Source organism: Staurois parvus, unplaced genomic scaffold (assembly GCF_062004578.1).
Source record: "Staurois parvus isolate SC_StPar_1 unplaced genomic scaffold, SC_StPar_1.0 ptg000122l, whole genome shotgun sequence".
Lineage (NCBI taxonomy): Eukaryota > Metazoa > Chordata > Amphibia > Anura > Ranidae > Staurois > Staurois parvus.
In genome coordinates this window covers 1,473,840-1,493,407 of record NW_028317918.1, presented here as the reverse complement: position 1 = coordinate 1,493,407, position 19,568 = coordinate 1,473,840, and the positions used below count along the sequence as shown (strand labels likewise).

The window sequence follows — 19,568 nt, the reverse complement described above, 5'->3', positions numbered from 1 at the left end:
CTAAAGGAAATTGTGCAATCAGATTGTCTAATGTGTGATGAGCGTTAAAGAGACCCTGTTACCATTAACTTCAGCAATCTTCCATTAGAATATATATGCATTTATTGTATTTTAGGCATGTTATTTACTTGTACAAGACTATGTTGTATAAACATCCAAAAGCCCATACACGACTGCTGGATGTCACTAACTTGGATATTATGTCAGCAGGCCCAGCAGATGTAAAGGTAAAACCACATCATTAAAAACGGTCAGATGCTGTATTACATGCTGTTTATACTCAGACACTATGGGATTAGTTTTCTGTATTCTGCAAAAATCTGGTTGATCCTGCTGTTCATGGTTTCTTGTCTCCTACTGCAGCTCTACTGAGCATGCTCCAGTTCCCTTCTAAGCTTTTCATGTCCTAATTTTTCTCATCTATGCAGCCCACATAACAGGTGGGCATACACACTCAGGATGTCAGGAATCTAGGAATGACCAGAAAGGTGTGGACTGACACAGGGAAACGCAGGTCTCAGGTACAATACAATACAGGTTATTAGCCACCCAGATATATATATATATATATATATAAACGCACAGTGAGCAAACCAACCTTCCACTAATCTTTAGGAGGTGCAGGAACACAGGCGTAGTCAGGGCTGGAGAGGTGGAACGGTCAGGCTGGCTGTAGGGTTCTGTAATGACCGTTTGGTGGTACCTCTAGCGGTCCCCAGAGCAGGATTCCCCAGGGCGCAGAGTCTAAGCCCCAGTCTGCCTTTTCACCAGAGCCCCTGATGGTGGGGATGGACTTGGCGCAGGACTGAGACCAGGTCGCAGCCCCTGAGTACACCTGCTAGTGGTAGAGGGATCCGCCAGAGGTATATGCAGGTACGGCTGGATCCGTGCAGGATGGATGGATGGCAGAGTAGTTAGCGTGGTCAGACAAGCCGGGTCGGTAACGGTGGAGGCAGATCAGTACAGAGCAGCAGGCAAAGAGTAAACGGGTCACAAGCCAAGGTACAGCAACAGGAGGTCAAACAGCATAGGAGTAGGCAGAAGAATAGTCAGGGATGAGCCAGTAGTCAGAACAGGAGACGGTCAACAGAGATCAGGATCAAGCCGGGTCAGCAACGAAGCAGGAACACAGGATACAGGTACAGAGGCTCATGGGAAAACATACACCAAGGCCCAGAGCACAGGCCTGGTCATGCCTTATATACACCTTTCTGCAATCAGCCCCAGGTTTTGCTGATTGTGAGCTTCTGGCTGCTAAGAGCACCCGCTGGTCAGCTCTGGTACTGCAGCCCACACGGCAGGTGAGTCCCACCACCAGTGCTGAGAGCACCCGCTGGTCAGCTCTGGTACTGCAGCCCACACGGCAGGCGAGTCCCACCACCAGTGCTGAGTCCATTCCTGACACAGGATAAATGACAGACCACTCCTTCCCTTCTCCAAGCCCACTGAACAGCGGAATATTGCTTATTGATGGAGACTTCATCTCCCTGGGTGTGAAACAGCTGTGATTGGCAGAACCTCCCCCTAGATAGCCCAGAACAGGTTTTTGCACAAAAATAATAGAGCTGTGAGTTCAAATACATATTTTTTTATGACAATTTAAAATATTAATTGTGTATTTTCCCTCTGTGTTCCAAACGCTGTTTTTTTGTTGTGACCTATAGCAGGGGACTAGAAGCTGATGCTTCCTTGCAGAAAGGCTGGGAAACAGCTGGGTCACGTCACTGTATATCAGTTGTAAAAAAAAAAAAAAAAAAGTTTTTTTTTTAAAATATATTTTTATTACATTTTAGAATAGAAACATACAGAAACATCAAGTCATAAGACACAAAACACAAACAACTGATTGCTTCCTAATAGGTTGCTTATGGAAAGCGGTAACTGTCTAATATAATTAAGTGAAAAAAAAAATTATAGTCTTCGTGACTATTGCTCTGGAAGCATGGATGGAGAATCAAGGAAGTTTATAGAAGACAACTGCACCCTCCACAGAAAGGGGGGGGGGGGGAAGATATCCACTCCAAATGAAAGTTACTAATCAATTGAGTGTTCAATTGAGAATTGTACAGAAAATCTAAGGTTTCACAAGTGAGAACTGAAAAGAAAATATAGAAGGAGGGATTAGGGAAGGTGTGGAGAGGGGGGAACTATCATAAATCATAGTGTAAACGGGGGGGGGGGGGGGGATAGGGACATCAGCTTATGGTATGACAAGTGAAAGTTGCCCCTGGTATGTGAGGAGGACTACAAAGAGAAACATGGCATCCAGGGAGACATCAGGTTTGATGGATAGACCTCGTGGAGTTAAATTCCATTCTTATCAGCGTAGCCGTTACTGATGCTTTCTCGGATGATGAAATAACTTCCATGAATGCTTGCCATTTATTTTGGAGTCAAGGTGGGGGGGTATGTGTCCAGGTCCAAGAATTCTCTATATAGCAACTGCACTAATTCCTTTTTCACAGCAGATATTTGAGGAGGTGTGGAGTACAGCCATTGTTTCAATATCATTCTTCTCGCTACTGGTAGACAGGCTAGTATCCAGGGCACATTCTTTGTAGTTGTCGAAGCACAAGTCCCTTGTGGGGCTGAAAGGCAGGTGTCGTTGCCGAAAAGAAGAGATTCCTTTGGGATAGTATGCCCAGATATTGCATTACTGAATGCAATGGTTTGATCCCAAAAATCTGAAATAGGTTGGCACATCCAGAAGCAGTGAAGGAGCATTGGACAAGAAGTGTGGCATGGGGGCAGAAGTCACCTTGAGTAGATGTCTTGAAGAATACAAAAGGAATGTATGCCCTATGCATAATCTTGAATTGTCTCTCTCGCCATATTTCGGCAGTGGCTATAGAGCAGGTTTTGTTGTATCCTTGTAAGATAGTGTCAACGATGTTCGTTGAGGATATCTTTTCCCCAGGATCGAGCAGAGGAAGATTGAAGTGACGTACTTAAACTAACGCTCAAGGGGTGATAGATGTAAGAGATCTTGAACGGTTTTTGAAATATGATAGTGATTAGAGAAGTTTGAAATAGTTTAGATTTTTGTGGACAGACCTAGTTGGCATAGCCTGCAAATTGTTGGACGTGGAGAAAGTGATGTAAGGGCAGTTGATGAACCTCAGCCAATATTGCAAAGGGGTTAAGTGTGCCTGAAGGAATGTCAGACAATGAGGCCGCGCAGGTCAAATCTAAGGTTAACAATTTGTGAAAAGCCTTGTACTGTGAGGCAAGTGGGAAAACCGGGTTTCCATGGATAGGGAGACAGCTGGAGTCGTGTGGGGAGAGGCCCAATTTTGACCTGATCTCTCTCCATGCAATGATGGTGTCCCATATTAGGTGGTTTTGTTGGAAAGGTTGAGGAATGTTCTGTAGTTTACTGTGTAGGAGTCCAGTTAGGTTGTAGAGGTGTATCATGTGAGCCTCAAGATCAAAGTTGGTATATCTAGGAGGATTGTGAGATCCAATCTAAGCATATGTGTAATGGACATGCAAAGTTATACAATTTATTAGAGAGGTTAACCCCCCTCGCGAGATGCAGCTTGGTGATGGCGATTCGGGGTATTTTACCTCGCCAAAGAAAAGGCTGAGAGGGCCTTGTTAAGGGTTTGAAGATCTTTATGTCGAATTAATAATGGAATTGTTTGTTGGGGGTACAGTAGTCATGCAAAGCTAACTATCTTAAATAGGTGGCATCGAGAGCGAGAAGCAGAAAAGCGAGAGCGGGAGATCCATCCATGCCTCCAACACTCTCACAATTTTCCCAATTAAAGGAAGATAGTTTAAGTAATAAAGGGAAGAAGGTTTTTTGCCTATTCTTATACTCCAATATTTTATAGAGCCCTTAGATATCGGAAAAAGAGAAGAGTGTCCCCAAGGAGGAGGTCCAGCATTGTAGAGAGGAAAAACTTGGCAAATATAGTAAATATTTCCGATACTTTTTATGTCTGATGGGTGAAACGTAGATATTAGGATATCATCCGCAAATAATGCCAAACTGAGACTGTGGCTACCTATCTTTACTCCAAGTAAAGAGGAGTGAGAGAGCATACAACAAGATAAGGGTTCTAATGCCAGGTTGAACAAAAGAGGGGACAGTGGGCAACCTTGTCTTGTTCCCTTGTGCAATGCGATGGGGTCAGATATACTGTACGTCCCAGCTCCTACAATTCTTGCTGATGGGGTGGCATACATATTGGTAATGAGGTGCATGAAAGAACCGAAGAAGCCAAATCTCTGATGGACCATATGAAGCCATTGGAAACTTGCACTGTCAAAGGCTTTTTCAGCATCTAAAGTGACTAATCGCCAAGTCTTCAGAGGGAAAAGTTCTCGCACGATCCAGCACAGATAATACCTTCCTGATGTTAGAGGAGGCAGAGCAGTCCTTGGTGAAACCTGCTTGGGCAGGGTGAATGAGTGAGGGTATAATATCTGCCATGTATATCCAGATAAGATGGTGCAGCGCTAAATAATAGTACACGATTAATACACACAATATGCTAGTGCAAACTTATGCGCATGCATGATGTCACTCTGATGGTGATCAATAAATATTAAAAAGTTCAATATGATGGTGCGGATCATGGAGAGATCCTAATTCCAGGTGAGTGGACGTCCTGATCCAAGGTGTGATAATAGGTGCAAACCACACAAATAGGTGAAAAACGCACTCACCAGATGTGCGTTTAAAATACGCAATATATAATCCTGCGTCACCAGGCCATAGATCGGTCATCAAATCTCGGATCGGGTTACCCACAGATCACCATTCCGGTTCCACAGAGGCAAGGTCACCAGAAACTGCTACCAGGTATTACCACCAGGGTCATGGTTCCTCCAGATGGGCACTGCGAATGATAGCACTCACACAGAGTGCCCAATGAGAAACCACATAGCGTGATACTGCTTAAGGTACCTTTATTCAGGGTTGGTTGGTGTGGGGTACATAAAAAGATTTTCAAAAGAAGTTACTGACCATACATTCCAGGGTGTCCACCAGCGGTAAATAATCAGAAAAGAACTTACTAACAACGGTTCAGCTGCTCATACACGGCCAGACCAGAGGTACATGTACACAGGATATAAATAGCTTGGCACTTCTATTTATATCCTGTGTACATGTACCTCTGGTCTGGCCGTGTATGAGCAGCTGAACCGTTGTTAGTAAGTTCTTTTCTGATTATTTACCTACTTTAATAAACGATATCACACTATTTGAGGCCTTTTTCCACGGGCTCTTTATTTCTGGGGAGCCTGTAATTCTGAAGGTCCTGGGGCTGTGCTTAGCAAAGGACACATCTGCAAGTGACATCCCTGGATCCATGACACAGCTCCTCCTGGAACGAATGACATCTAGTGGTCGCCCTATAGATGACATCCGCCTGATCCTCTAATACAGTGGCTGGACTCAGCTTCCATCCGGATAGATGACATCTAGAGGTCACCCTATAGATGACATCTCCTGGCTCCAGTGATACAGTGGCTGAGCACCAGGGGCAGGTCTTAAATGCTCCATGCGCTTTAATATGCGCTATCTGGTTAGTGCATTATTTGGCTATTATCATTTCTGAAAGTCACTACTTTTGGTTCTTTACATATTGGAGACTGTATGCATTTTCAGCACATCTGATGAACTTACACTGACATTTTACCGATCCACTATCATATGTGGTCTATCATATGTTTAATCGCTATTTGGGTTAGCGCTGCACTCTCATTCTTTATCAATTACTTTGGAGGTTCCCGAGGTGCCTTTTTGTGCAAGCAGCTACCGTACTTACACCTATACACTGCGCTCGATTTTATATATAGATTTTATATATAAGTTTATTTTATTAGATGGTTTGCCTGTCGACCTGTCTTGTGATACATTCATTACAGCATTGAAAACTCCCCCAATCAAATGGGAATGGCCTAAGGTGGGCGTATACATTTGTAATCTTGAGTGGGGAATTGGAGATGAATTGTTGAAATGAGACCCTCTCCATCACTGGTGTGTGATAGCACTTGACAAGCTAAGTTTTTATGGAGGAGAATCAGCACTCCAGCTTTCTGTTTAACTGAGGATGAACCACAAATCTGTCTTACCCACAGGGAAAAGTCTACTTCAGGTAATTTTCTGTAACAACGCTAGGTCCGTATGGATACGTTTCACATGCTGCAGCACCTTCATATGTTTGGCCAGGGAACGTAGCCCTTTAACGAGGTGATTCGCATCATGGTAATGGAACATAAGAGCAGGAGAAGGTGTCCAAGATATTTGGTAATGGAAGTGGCAGACTTGGAAATAAGAAATGTGATAAGGGGCCTAGTCAAGTAATCAGGACGTGTTTATATAAATTGATAGTTTCTAGAGCAGTGGTTCTCAACCTTTCTAACGCCGCGACCCCTTAATACAGTTCCTCATGTTGTGGTGACCCCCAACCATAAAATTATTTTCGTTGCTACTTCATAACTGTAATTTTGCAGTAGGAGGAATAGTGCCCCGTCATTGGTGTCAGTGGGAGGAATAGTGCCCCCTTCATTGGTGTCAGTGGGAGGAATAGTGCCCCGTCATTGGTGTCAGTGGGAGGAATAGTGCCCCGTCATTGGTGTCAGTGGGAGGAATAGTGCCCCGTCATTGGTATCAGTGGGGGGGAATAGTGCCCCATCATTGGTATCAGTGGGGGGGAATAGTGTCCCATCATTGGTATCAGTGGGAGGAATAGTGCCCCATCATTGGTATAAGTGGGAGGAGGAATAGTGCCCCATCCTTGGTGTCAGTGGGGGGAGGAATACTGCCCCATCCTTGGTGTCAGTGGGGGGAGGAATAGTGCCCCATCCGTGGTGTCAGTGGGGGGAGGAATAGTGCCCCATCCTTGGTGTCAGTGGGGGGAGGAATAGTGCCCCATCCTTGGTGTCAGTGGGGGGAGGAATAGTGCCCCATCCTTGGTGTCAGTGGGGGGAGGAATAGTGCCCCATCCTTGGTGTCAGTGGGGGGAGGAATAGTGCCCCATCCTTGGTGTCAGTGGGGGGAGGAATAGTGCCCCATCCTTGGTGTCAGTGGGGGGAGGAATAGTGCCCCATCCTTGGTGTCAGTGGGGGGAGGAATAGTGCCCCATCCTTGGTGTCAGTGGGGGGAGGAATAGTGCCCCATCCTTGGTGTCAGTGGGGGGAGGAATAGTGCCCCATCCTTGGTGTCAGTGGGGGGAGGAATAGTGCCCCATCCTTGGTGTCAGTGGGGGGAGGAATAGTGCCCCATCCTTGGTGTCAGTGGGGGGAGGAATAGTGCCCCATCCTTGGTGTCAGTGGGGGGAGGAATAGTGCCCCATCCTTGGTGTCAGTGGGGGGAGGAATCGTGCCCCATCCTTGGTGTCAGTGGGGGGAGGAATCGTGCCCCATCCTTGGTGTCAGTGGGGGGAGGAATCGTGCCCCATCCTTGGTGTCAGTGGGGGGAGGAATCGTGCCCCATCCTTGGTGTCAGTGGGGGGAGGAATCGTGCCCCATCCTTGGTGTCAGTGGGGGGAGGAATCGTGCCCCATCCTTGGTGTCAGTGGGGGGAGGAATCGTGCCCCATCCTTGGTGTCAGTGGGGGGAGGAATCGTGCCCCATCGTTGGTGTCAGTGGGGGGAGGAATCGTGCCCCATCGTTGGTGTCAGTGGGGGGAGGAATCGTGCCCCATCGTTGGTGTCAGTGGGGGGAGGAATCGTGCCCCATCGTTGGTGTCAGTGGGGGGAGGAATCGTGCCCCATCGTTGGTGTCAGTGGGGGGAGGAATCGTGCCCCATCGTTGGTGTCAGTGGGGGGAGGAATCGTGCCCCATCGTTGGTGTCAGTGGGGGGAGGAATCGTGCCCCATCCTTGGTGTCAGTGGGGGGAGGAATCGTGCCCCATCGTTGGTGTCAGTGGGGGGAGGAATCGTGCCCCATCGTTGGTGTCAGTGGGGGGAGGAATCGTGCCCCATCGTTGGTGTCAGTGGGGGGAGGAATCGTGCCCCATCGTTGGTGTCAGTGGGGGGAGGAATCGTGCCCCATCGTTGGTGTCAGTGGGGGGAGGAATCGTGCCCCATCGTTGGTGTCAGTGGGGGGAGGAATCGTGCCCCATCGTTGGTGTCAGTGGGGGGAGGAATCGTGCCCCATCGTTGGTGTCAGTGGGGGGAGGAATCGTGCCCCATCGTTGGTGTCAGTGGGGGGAGGAATCGTGCCCCATCGTTGGTGTCAGTGGGGGGAGGAATCGTGCCCCATCGTTGGTGTCAGTGGGGGGAGGAATCGTGCCCCATCGTTGGTGTCAGTGGGGGGAGGAATCGTGCCCCATCGTTGGTGTCAGTGGGGGGAGGAATCGTGCCCCATCGTTGGTGTCAGTGGGGGGAGGAATCGTGCCCCATCGTTGGTGTCAGTGGGGGGAGGAATCGTGCCCCATCGTTGGTGTCAGTGGGGGGAATAGTGTCCCATCGTTGGTGTCAGTGGGAGGAATAGTGTCCCATTGTTGGTGTCAGTGGGAGGAATAGTGCCCCATCATTGGTGTCAGTGGGAGGAATAGTGTCCCATCGTTGGTGTCAGTGGGAGGAATAGTGCCCCATCATTGGTATTAGTGACACCAATGATGGGGCACTATTCCCACTGACACCAATGATACTTACCTTGCAGACCCCTGCTCCAACCTGGGCTCGCTCGCTCCCTCCCTCTCCCATGGTACCAACACTTACCTGTCAGATGTCTTCCTTCTCCGGCCGCTCTCCTCCTCTTCACTCGCTCGATCTTCGCGGTGCCGCTCGGCTCCTCCTCTCCAAGCTCCACCTCTTTGCCGGTGATTGGCCGCCTGTGTGCCTCTCCTGAGCTACAGTGCCGGCGGCCAATCACAGGCGAGGATTGATCTCGAGGTGTGTCCAGATGACAGGGGCGGCATGTCATCCCGCCCACACCTGGAGACGGCGGCGAGGAGCGGTGTCTCGGTTCCTAAGACCATTGGAAATATGTGTTTTCCGATGGTCTTAGGCGACCCCTGTGGAAGCGTCGTTCGACCCCCAAAGGGGTCGCGACCCCCAGGTTGAGAACCGCTGTTCTAGAGAATAAGTGGGAGATAAAGCAATTAGGGCAGCATAAATGCATTAACAAACACAAACGTTAAACAGTAAAAAAGTGAGACTTTGCTTTTTTCCAAGTTACATCTTCTCCTTTGACAGTGTATCCATGACCTGAGCATCCAGTTAAACGGACTAGAACAGCTTATAGCTGAATGCATTGGAGCAGGGATTGTGTCACACTCTGTGTGAACTTGCCATAGATTTAATGTTCACAGTTTAGAATGCATGAGATATGCTGTATAAGGTAGTAATAGAACTGCAATAACATTAAATAGAATAATAAAAAGGCATTTATAGTGCAATGATTGGAACCTGAGATTATCACGTGTGAGAGGGACTCCGACTTGGTAAAGCTTTCTAGCTAGTAGAGTAGGGCTGGTACATGGATCCTTTTCCTTTAACAAGGTTTAGGCTGCCCAGAGTTGTTGGAGAATCATAGTCTTTTTGGTGGGTCATCTCTGGGGCTGCACTGATCCCTGGGGCCATTTAAATGTTGAGACGCTGTAGACCCTTGTGGAATGGCTGTATTTGACTGGAGATAATTTTCAACTTCTTCTGGATTAGTAAGTAGCACCGAACTGCCATTTGTGGTATGTAGACGCAAGACCACAGGATATGCCAGGGTGTATCTGACATTCCTTTGAGACAGAGCTGGGTTGAAACAATTTGCGTTTGCGCACTACTTCAACCGAGTAATCTGCAAAGACCAATAATTTATGTCCATCTATCTGAAGAGACCGCGAGTTGTGAAAAGATTGTAGAAAAGCTACTCTGTCTACATAATTCAAGAACCGTACTATGACAGGTCTTGGTGTATTGCATTCATTAGATGGGGTACCCAGGTAATGAGCACGTTCCACTATGCATCTATCTGGGATCCCTAGTGCCTGTGGATTGCGGTTCACACAAAGATCTATTAGGGACCCTGAGTTATATGATTCTGGAAGTCCAATTATTCTAAGATTGCTCCTCCTGGAGCGATTTTCTAAATCATCTATTTTCTCTAGTAGATCGTTAGGTCTGTTCGGTCTGCTGAGTAGCAAGTTGAAACTGGTGTACCTCATCCTCCACTTCAGATGATCTTTTCTCTGCCTCATTAAGTCTCTGAGCCTGTTCTCTCTCCTCAGCTGATCTATGCCTACTGCTCTGTCGACTTCAGCTGTGATGGTAGGAGATCATAAGGCTGTCACTGCCTGAGTGATCGCATCATACTGATCCTCACCTCCAGATGCAGGCACATCGAGGGGTTGAGCTGGATCGCGGAGTTGTGCTGTGTCCATGCCATCAGCCATGTTTGATTCTGACGTGGCAGAGGAGGCCGTTTCTATAGGCTGTTGCGGAGGAGGACGGTATCGATGCGAGATCAAGTATCCCTCCATACAGTGAAGCGATGTGGCAGGAGCAAGGTGAGAACTAATTTAAGGCAGTCCCCGGGTGTAATAGCTGGATTTGTACACTGCTCAGTCAGAGCTGCTGTCTCTCTGTTCTACATGTGGCGACGGAACCAGAAGTTGATTTTTTTTTCTTTTAAATAAAAATACAGTGCCATTATACATAAACACGGATAGAGATGGATAATATAAATTAAGCAGTGTGTGTTTAAATATCACTTTCATTCAAGTGACACATTATAGTATTTTTCTTCACCTCTAACCCCAGCAGTTTCATAAAGGTTATATAGGGAGATGAGGAGAGGAGCAGCTAGACCAGCACAAACAGTAATTAGACACTCCCAGAAAATTTAAAGGAAAAACACTGCAAATAGGCAATTAAAATACTTTATTTTTCTGTGCTTTAACCTGCATTTTTTCACTTGATGACAGGGTCTCTTTAAATTAAACCTGAAAAAAATATGAAGGCCATCCCTTCCTCTGAAAATGCAAATTTCCTGGCTATTTCTGGCTGCAATACTTTCCGAGTTATTGATCGAGAACAAACTTGGAGACCATGCAATTCAGAAATAAGTCAGTGTAGTCAGTCCTATCTACATATTCTGGGTGAGGACTCTTGAAAAGTACTGAAGCCAAAAATTTAGCATGACAGCAACAACCTCATACTCAGGAGGTCCGCTATTGCAGCCAACATATAGGTCTTCCTCAGTCCAGGTTTAATTCAAGGTAAACTACCAGGGTTACAATATGAGGAGCAGTTGTTGAACCTTCAGGATGTTATCTTCATCTCTGTTTGGTCAGTTAAATATTGAGCAGTCTGGCAAAACCCAAAAATTAAATTATTCTACCATTTTTCTATCCTAACAACTTCACATTAATTGCAAATCACCAACCACGTTAAAATCAAAGTTAAATGCAATTCATAAAATTGCTCTTTACCTTTGCTTCATGATATGTCAGGCCACAAACAATGTCCTCTCTTCTCGATTCTTTTACAAGCAAATTAAACCGGCTTAACATTGCAGCTTTGCAAAGACGACTTGCCATAGAGCATCCGCTTTTAAATGGTGAACTACATAAGACAATGTTAGCAATGAATTTAACAGAAAATTAACATTAAAAAAAAAAAAGAGGAATTTTGAAATTCTGTAGGGAGTATGGTACGGGACACAGGAATCGATTCATAGACCATGGGTTACATGCTGTTACCTTGAGGTGATTGGAAACTGGCAAAAGCTTTGTTGGGTCTGCCCTCTAACAATTTCAGGGGTGGGCAACAAAACAGCTACAATTGCAGAAACAGGCCTACAGGAAGAACAAGAAGGGTCAACGGACCCGAGCAAACATACAACGGCATAAGTACCTTGTAGTCAAACCAGAAATCAGCAGAGGCTCAAAACAACAAACTCTAAAGAAGTGATTTTAAAAAGGTGAGTAGAGGACGTGGTCCTGTGACCCTTGAGAAGGAACAGTGCTAGATGCGGTAAAGAATCAAAGATCCCACACTTCTAGTGGGAATGGGTGCAGGTAGGAAAAGAAGTGTTCCCTGAGGTGAGAATCCCTAACCACCCAGCTGAATTGAGGAGGAGGGAGAAATCCCACAGACTTTGAGAAACATAAGAGGGGTCAGCTGGCAAGGTAACACTTTGCAGCTAGCTATAGATGATGGTCCTGGCTCTATCCTTAAAATACATGGTAAGTGTTGCTGTCTCCAAGGCAAGGCAGAGGGTGGAAGAATGACATTCCCACAGAAGTAGATAATAAAAAAAAAAAAAAGGAGACCCAGGAAAACTTGTTTCCAGGACACTTCATTTGTAGCGTAAACAAAGGAGGGTGGCCCCCCTAAGCAGAACACAGGAGGAGTACAAATCAGACCTACTGCTGTTAGGGGTAAAGGTTCCGCTGTTACAGAGGCCCTTTTTAAGGCTGTAGCTCCTGTAAGCACAAGAAGGTGGCCCTGCATGGGAAGGGGCACCTGAACCTGAGAAAGGCTACAGAGGGGTAGAAAATCTTGCAACAGCGACAAAGAAGTGCATCTTCTTGCAAAGAGTGGAAAGCCAAAGTGTTATGAAAAGCATAAGCAAAGGTCTATGAAGACCTGCCAGGTACCATGGACTAGGTGTCTTGTGAGTCCAATGGAGGAAGCTGCGGGATGAAGAATGAGAACAATTCCTTGGATAGGGTTCCCTTGAGAACTGTCTCACAATAACAGAATACAAAGTAAGGGGGTGCTACTTACATATCTCCTAAGACAGGGGTCTGCAACTTTTAAGACATAAAGAGCCACTTGGACCCGTTTCCGAAGGGAAAAAAAAGACTGGGAGCCGCAAAACCATTGCAACATTTAAAACAAATTGTAGCTCTTTTTTGGTTTATAGCGCAAAAAATAAAAACCGCAGAGGTGATCAAATACCACCAAAAAAAGCTCTATTTGTTTGAAAAAAAGGACGACAATTTTGTTTGGGTACAACGTCGCACGATCACGCAATTGTTAGTTAAAGTGACGCAGCGACAAATCGCAAAAAGCGCTCTGGTCATGAAGGGGGTTTAAGGGCCCAGTAAGCAAAGGGTTAATCAGGGCCACAGTGTATCGTCATAATCACAATCATAGCCTTCGGTAAATATGAGGGCCCAATGTAATCCAAATTATAAATATATTATTATATTGTCACTTTTCTATTAATATTTTTTTAACCCCCCCTCAGAACTACTTTTCATAGAAAACGTTAAATTAACTTACCCTTTTTTGTTCTTCACTCCCGCGCAGTGCTGTGTTCTTCTTCACGCTCATGCAACGCTAGCTCACGCTGGTTTCGGCTCTGTCACTCCTCCCCCTCGCACACAGGAGGCCTGACGTCACCAGGCACTGTACTCGTGGCGAGGCGGAGCTGAACCACGTTGAGTAGCTACGCCGTATAGTAATTCATCCCCCATGTAGTAATTCATCCCCCATGTAGTAATTCATCCCCCATGTAGTAATTCATCCCCCATATAGTAATTCATCCCCCCATATAGTAATTCATCCCCCCATATAGTAATTCATCCCCCCATATAGTAATTCATCCCCCATGTAGTAATTCATCCCCCATGTAGTAATTCATCCCCCATATAGTAATTCATCCCCCCTGTAGTAATTCATCCCCCATGTAGTAATTCATCCCCCATGTAGTAATTCATCCCCCATGTAGTAATTCATCCCCCATATAGTAATTCATCCCCCCTATAGTAATTCATCCCCCCTATAGTAATTCATCCCCCCTATAGTAATTCATCCCCCATATAGTAATTCATCCCCCATAGTAATTCATCCCCCCTATAGTAATTCATCCCCCATATAGTAATTCATCCCCCATAGTAATTCATCCCCCATATAGTAATTCATCCCCCATATAGTAATTCATCCCCCATAGTAATTCATCCCCCATAGTAATTCATCCCCCATAGTAATTCATCCCCCCTATAGTAATTCATCCCCCATATTGTCTCAATTCACTTACCTTTGCTCCGCTCGTTCCTCTCGCTGTGTTCCCGCGCTGTGTTCCGGTCTTCAGGGCGGACTGTGGGAGGAGTTCGTCACGCTGCCCTGCCTACATCCTGGCTGCCCCGCCTACATCCTGACAGCCAATGTTCCACGCTCCGCGGGCCGGATTAAAAGAGTCCTGACTTTTGAGGCGGCCGCCCGAGAGGAGGGAGGGGAGCGGGCGCCCGGCACACAGAAGAGCCGCATGTGGCTTGCGATCCGCGGCTTGCCGACCACTGAAACCCTATTGCCTGTCACCTGGTGGGCAGTGTGCTCTGGAGCCGCAGCAAAGATGAAAAAGAGCCGCATGCGGCTCTGGAGCCGCGGGTTGCCGACACCCGTCCTAAGAAGAAATAGCACACAACCTAAAGGTTGCCTAACTCATGAATATCAGGGAATTAGAGATACTAGGGCAAGAGTCTATAGAGCAGTCATATAATGTTTGGGGAAATGGGCAGACAAATGCCAAGTTATCTACAGATTACATGTGGAGGGAAAGAAGCACATAAAGGGGGTACTGACGACAGAGGTAAAGCAACCTTTTCCAGTATCAGGTTGCCATATAAGTTGGCTGGTGTCAAAGCTTATTTTTTTAAAGCTGTAAGAGCAAAAAGACTGCTCAGCTTGTAAAACAGCTGACTTTGATACGGATAGGGAGGACATATGAACACTCAAGGCAGAGTCTGAGGGCTGTAGGTCAGGAAGGCTTGTGTAGAAAAGGGGGAGTTCATGTAACTGAGCTAACCTCCACACAAAGCGAGGAGTACAGTGACAGTTACCTGGACTGAAGAAACCAGACACTGGCTTTCCCAAAGGTGTTCATCAAGAAAACTGAGGGAAATTCTCATGCGAATCCAGCCAAATGTGCCAAAGACAAATATGTTTAAGAACATTATGTCAGTGACAGACAACATGGTGTGCTAAACAGAAAGCAAAATATACATGATGATATGAGGATAAGACCCATATATTCTTGAGCAGTACAAAGTCAGGGGTGAATCACAAAAAGGGTGCGGGGTAAACTGCAGTGGGAAGAGAGAGCATCATTGTCCAGGCCGATAGTTAAAGATTTGGTTCAGGAGCTTTTTAAGAAAAAGCTCTCCAATGCACCATGGTACTACAATGTAAAGATCTAAAAAGACAGCACCAAAAGATGTGGTGAGTTCAGCAATGTAAAAACTGCACTGAATTAAGGAAAGATGGGGATTAAAAACTTGTCATATTGTGTTAAGAGCTACAGAGTAGGCAGCAGTCACACTGCTAAGCTAGACTTGGTGACATGTCTAGAGGAAACAAGCCAGTAGGCTGGTTACTACTATAGATAGATAGATAGATAGATAGATAGATATTCTTAGGTCCATGTGTTGGATTTTAAAAAGTCCTTGAAATCCTCCCTAAAAATGAAGGAGAGGACTACCCCGAGGTTGTAAGCTGCAAGGTGGTGTAAGCAAAACTGTCAAAGGTGTATCCCCTGAGGATGTGCGTTTGCATGGAACTCGCTGGGTGCGGTCTTACGTGCTGACGTCACATCATTTCAAAGTTATGGATCGACAGCCATCTTTGTAAGTTCGGCCACACGTTTGTTTATTCCATGTGGAATTTTGTTTTTTGTTTGATTTTAATGATTGACCCATTTGGCAAATAAATACTATGATCTATAACCTTGGGCTCCATGCAGTGAGCATTTCTTAAATAGGACTCTCTTCTGGCTGTACGCCATCCTCATTGAAGAGTGATCTGAGGAGGTTCCTTGAGGCTGGAGTGTTTGGCTAGGCTAATGATCATTAGCTTTCTGGTGAGTGCATGGTGGTGGAGGATTTACACTGTGGATGCATCACGCATTATTTGCTGCACTGGGATGCACCATCAGTGGAGACCTTTAGTGGATGTTTCCTTACTTTTGGGATATTTGTTGGACTTATTAGCATAGGCACTTTGATTACTTTACCATTATAAATTATTATATCTTTTTTCATATTTACACCTTTCACATTATTTATGCTATTTTTGTAATATCTGGATGTATTTATGTCACTTGCTTCATGAATTTATCTTATGCACTTTATGTATATAATCTTTTTTGATATGCACTGCCACCTGTCAATTTTTTGTGCTAGCTGCTTTAGCCTCTAAGCGCCCACTGTTTTTTTATTTATTTTTGTACGGAAAACCATCTGCGTCATGAAGCAGCAAGTAGGGATGCATAGCATAAAAAAAAAAAAAAAACACAGCAGAGACTAGAATGCACTGATTCAACCACTGAGTCCAGAAAGTGGTGAAAAATTATCTGCCGCCTCTGCTAACAAGTCAGGGTCCCCCCTTCTGGAGTGCATAAAGAACTAGAATGCACCTAATTGTAAACATCAGGGAATTAGAGATACTGGGAGATCTCTGGACAAAGGACTATAGAGCAGTCATATAAGTGAAGATGTGAGAGGCAGGCAAGTGCTGGGGCAGACCATATATGACAAGGAAACAAATGCATAAGAGAGGTACTGAGAACAGGAGCAAAGCTAATGAGTCAAACAGCATTAAACCAGTACTATAGTCTCATGTTTAAAAAAAAAAAAAAAAATTATATTTATATATATATATATATATATATATATACACACAGTTGCAAGAAAAAGTATGTGAACCCCTTGGGATTATGTGGAGTTTTCCATGAATTGGGCATAAAATGTGCTCTGAACGTCATCTAAGTCACAACAATAGAAGAACACAGTCTGCTGAACATAATACTACACAAACATTAGATGTTGTCATGGTTTAATTGCACATAACATGTAAACATTCACAGTGCAGGGAGGAAAAAGTATGTGAGGCCCTAGCTTAATGACTTCTCCCAGAGCTAATTGGAGCCAGGAGTGAGCCAACCTTGACTCCAATCAGTGGGATGATATTGGATGTGTTGCTGAAAGCTGTCCTGCCCTTAAAAAACACACACCTGTTTTGGGTTTACTGGTTTCAAGAAGCACTGTCTGATGTGAACCATGCCTCGCTGAAAAGAGCTCTCAGAAGACCTATGATCAAGAATTGTTGACTTGCATGAAGCTGGAAAGGGTTACAAAAGTATCTCCAAAAGCCTTGATGTTCATGTGTCCACGGTAAGACAGACTGTCTACAAATGGAGAAAGTTTAGCACTGTTGCTACTCTCCCAAGGCGCGGTCGTCCTGTAAAAATGACTGCAAGAGCACAGCGCAGAATGCTGCATGAGGTAAAGAAGAATCCCAGAGTGTCAGCTAAAGACCTACAGAAATCTCTGGCACATGCTAACATTTTTGTTCACACATCTACAATAAGGAAAACATTAAACAAGAATGGAGTACATGGGAGGACACCACGGAGGAAGCCATTGCTGTCCAAAAAGAAGATTGCAGCACGTTTGAAGTTTGCAAAAGAGCACCTGGATGTGTCCACAGCACTACTGGCAGAATATACTGTGGACAGATGACACCAAGATTGAGTTGTTTGGGAAGAACACACAACACTATGTGTGGAGAAAAAAAGGCACAGCGCACCAACATCAAAACCTCATCCCCAATGTGAAACATGGCGGAGGGAGCATCATGGTTTGGGGCTGCTTTGCTGCCTCAGGGCCTGGACGGATTGTTGTCATTGATGGGAAAATGAATTCCAGAGTTTATCAAGACATTTTGCAGGAAAACGTACGACCATCTGTCCGCCAACTGAAGCTCCGCAGAGGATGGGTGATGCAACAGGACAATGACCCAAAGCATACAAGTAATTCAACAAAACAATGGCTGCAACAGCACAGAATACGCCTTCTGGAGTGGCCCAGTCAGAGTCCTGATCTCAACCCAATTGAAATGCTGTGGCATGACCTTAAGAGAGCGATTCACACCAGACATCCCAAGAATATTGCTACACTGAAACAGTTTTGTGAAGAGGAGTGGTCCAAAATGACTCCAGATCGTTGTGCAGGTCTGATCTGACACTACAGGAAACGTTTGGTTGAGGTTATTGCTGCCAAAGGAAGGTCAACCAGTTATTAAGTCCAAAGGTTCACATAATTTTTCCTCCCTGCACTGTGAATGTTTACATGTTATGTGCAATTAAACCATGGCAACATCTAATGTTTGTGTAGTATTATGTTCAGCAGACTGTGTTCTTCTATTGTTGTGACTTAGATGATGTTCAGAGCACATTTTATGCCCAATTCTTGCAAAACTCCACGTAATCCCAAGAGGTTCACATACTTTTTCTTGCAACTGTATATATACATATATATACATACATACTTACCTGTCGTGCGCAAGGATATTGCATAGAGCAGTGGCTTACCGCCTCTTTTTTGGTTCCTCGCTCCTCCTTTTTTGCAAGTGCCCCCTCACCAAGCTGTGTGCTGAGGGGGCAACAGTGCAGGAGTACTCCCATACCTGGCTGTCTCCATCTATAGACACACATAGCACAGCTCATCCCACACCATGGCCCCTACTCCCTCCCATAGGATTTGACTGGCCGTAGGAAGTGCCAATGGCTCCTGCTGCTGCCTGAGACTCCTGTGAGAAGAGGAAGAAAAGGAGAGTGGGCCTGCATCCAGGCAAAACACTGGATTGATAGAGAGCCCATTAAGTGTTAAAAAACGGGGGAGAGGTATTGGAGGGTTTTTTTTTACCTTGATGCAGAGAATGCATTAAGGCAATGGTCTCCAAACTGTGGCCCTGGAGTTGGATGCGGCCCTTTGCTTGCCTTTATCCTGCCCTTAAGGCATTATTCTTGCCTCTAACACCAATGATGGGACATAATTCCATCCATAGACAACAAAAATAGGGCACCACTCCCCCACTGGCACCAACTATTTCTCTCCCTAATACCAAAGATCGGGCATTATTTACTCCCACTGGGAACAGTTTGAGACCCCCTAAAGTCTGGAGGACACTAAACTGGCCCTTTCTTTAGAAAGTTTGGAGACCCCTGCATTAAGGTTAACAACCTTTTGTGTTTAGAACTACTGTAAAGACTAGGTCTTTAAAGAGGCTAGAGTAGAATGACTTTGAAGCTTGTTAAACAGGCCACAAGATAATCCTCAAACATGATACAGGGATCAAAGGTATATCAAAACTAAGGGCAGAGTCTGAGGGTTGTAGGCTGGGGAGATAAGTGTAAAAAGGGGGTTTAGGTAGTAGAGCTAACCACTTAACATTGCGAGAAGTAGAGTTCCAATAACCTTGAGTGGAGAAAACTAGGCACTGGCTGTCACGAAAGAGTCAGCCAGCATAATGAGAAAGAAACTCTCATGGAAAGGCAACAAAAAGGATGCCAATGAGAACATGTTCATGAACACAGGGGTCAGCGATAGACAAAATGTCACCCTTAAGGAAATGTAATTAAGAACGATGTCACAATTAGACCCACATAACCTAAGCAGTACAAGATCGGATAGGAGCCCAAATATGATGCAGAGATAAGCAAGCATCAGCGTTTGGGCATATGGTCAAAGCTCAGGAGCCTTGTAAAAAAAAAAAAAAAAAGGATTTCCAAGGTGCCCAGGGATATAATTGTGCAGGGTGTTATTAAGGGTTTAATGGTACAGCACAGCTGAGTGTGATGGGTTTTTTTCAGCAATGTAAGGT

General features: G+C 45.4%; 1 protein-coding gene across 1 annotated transcript in view; it reads right to left on the bottom strand.

The window, feature by feature from the left end:
* The window catches only part of ADAD1 (adenosine deaminase domain containing 1), a 160,285-nt gene that overhangs the window by 22,060 nt on the left and 118,657 nt on the right, over nt 1–19,568 (bottom strand). The window contains exon 10 of the mRNA XM_089672173.1: nt 11,390–11,522. Coding sequence (XP_089528299.1) covers nt 11,390–11,522 — 133 coding nt within the window. The remainder of the gene's footprint in view (nt 1–11,389; nt 11,523–19,568) is intronic.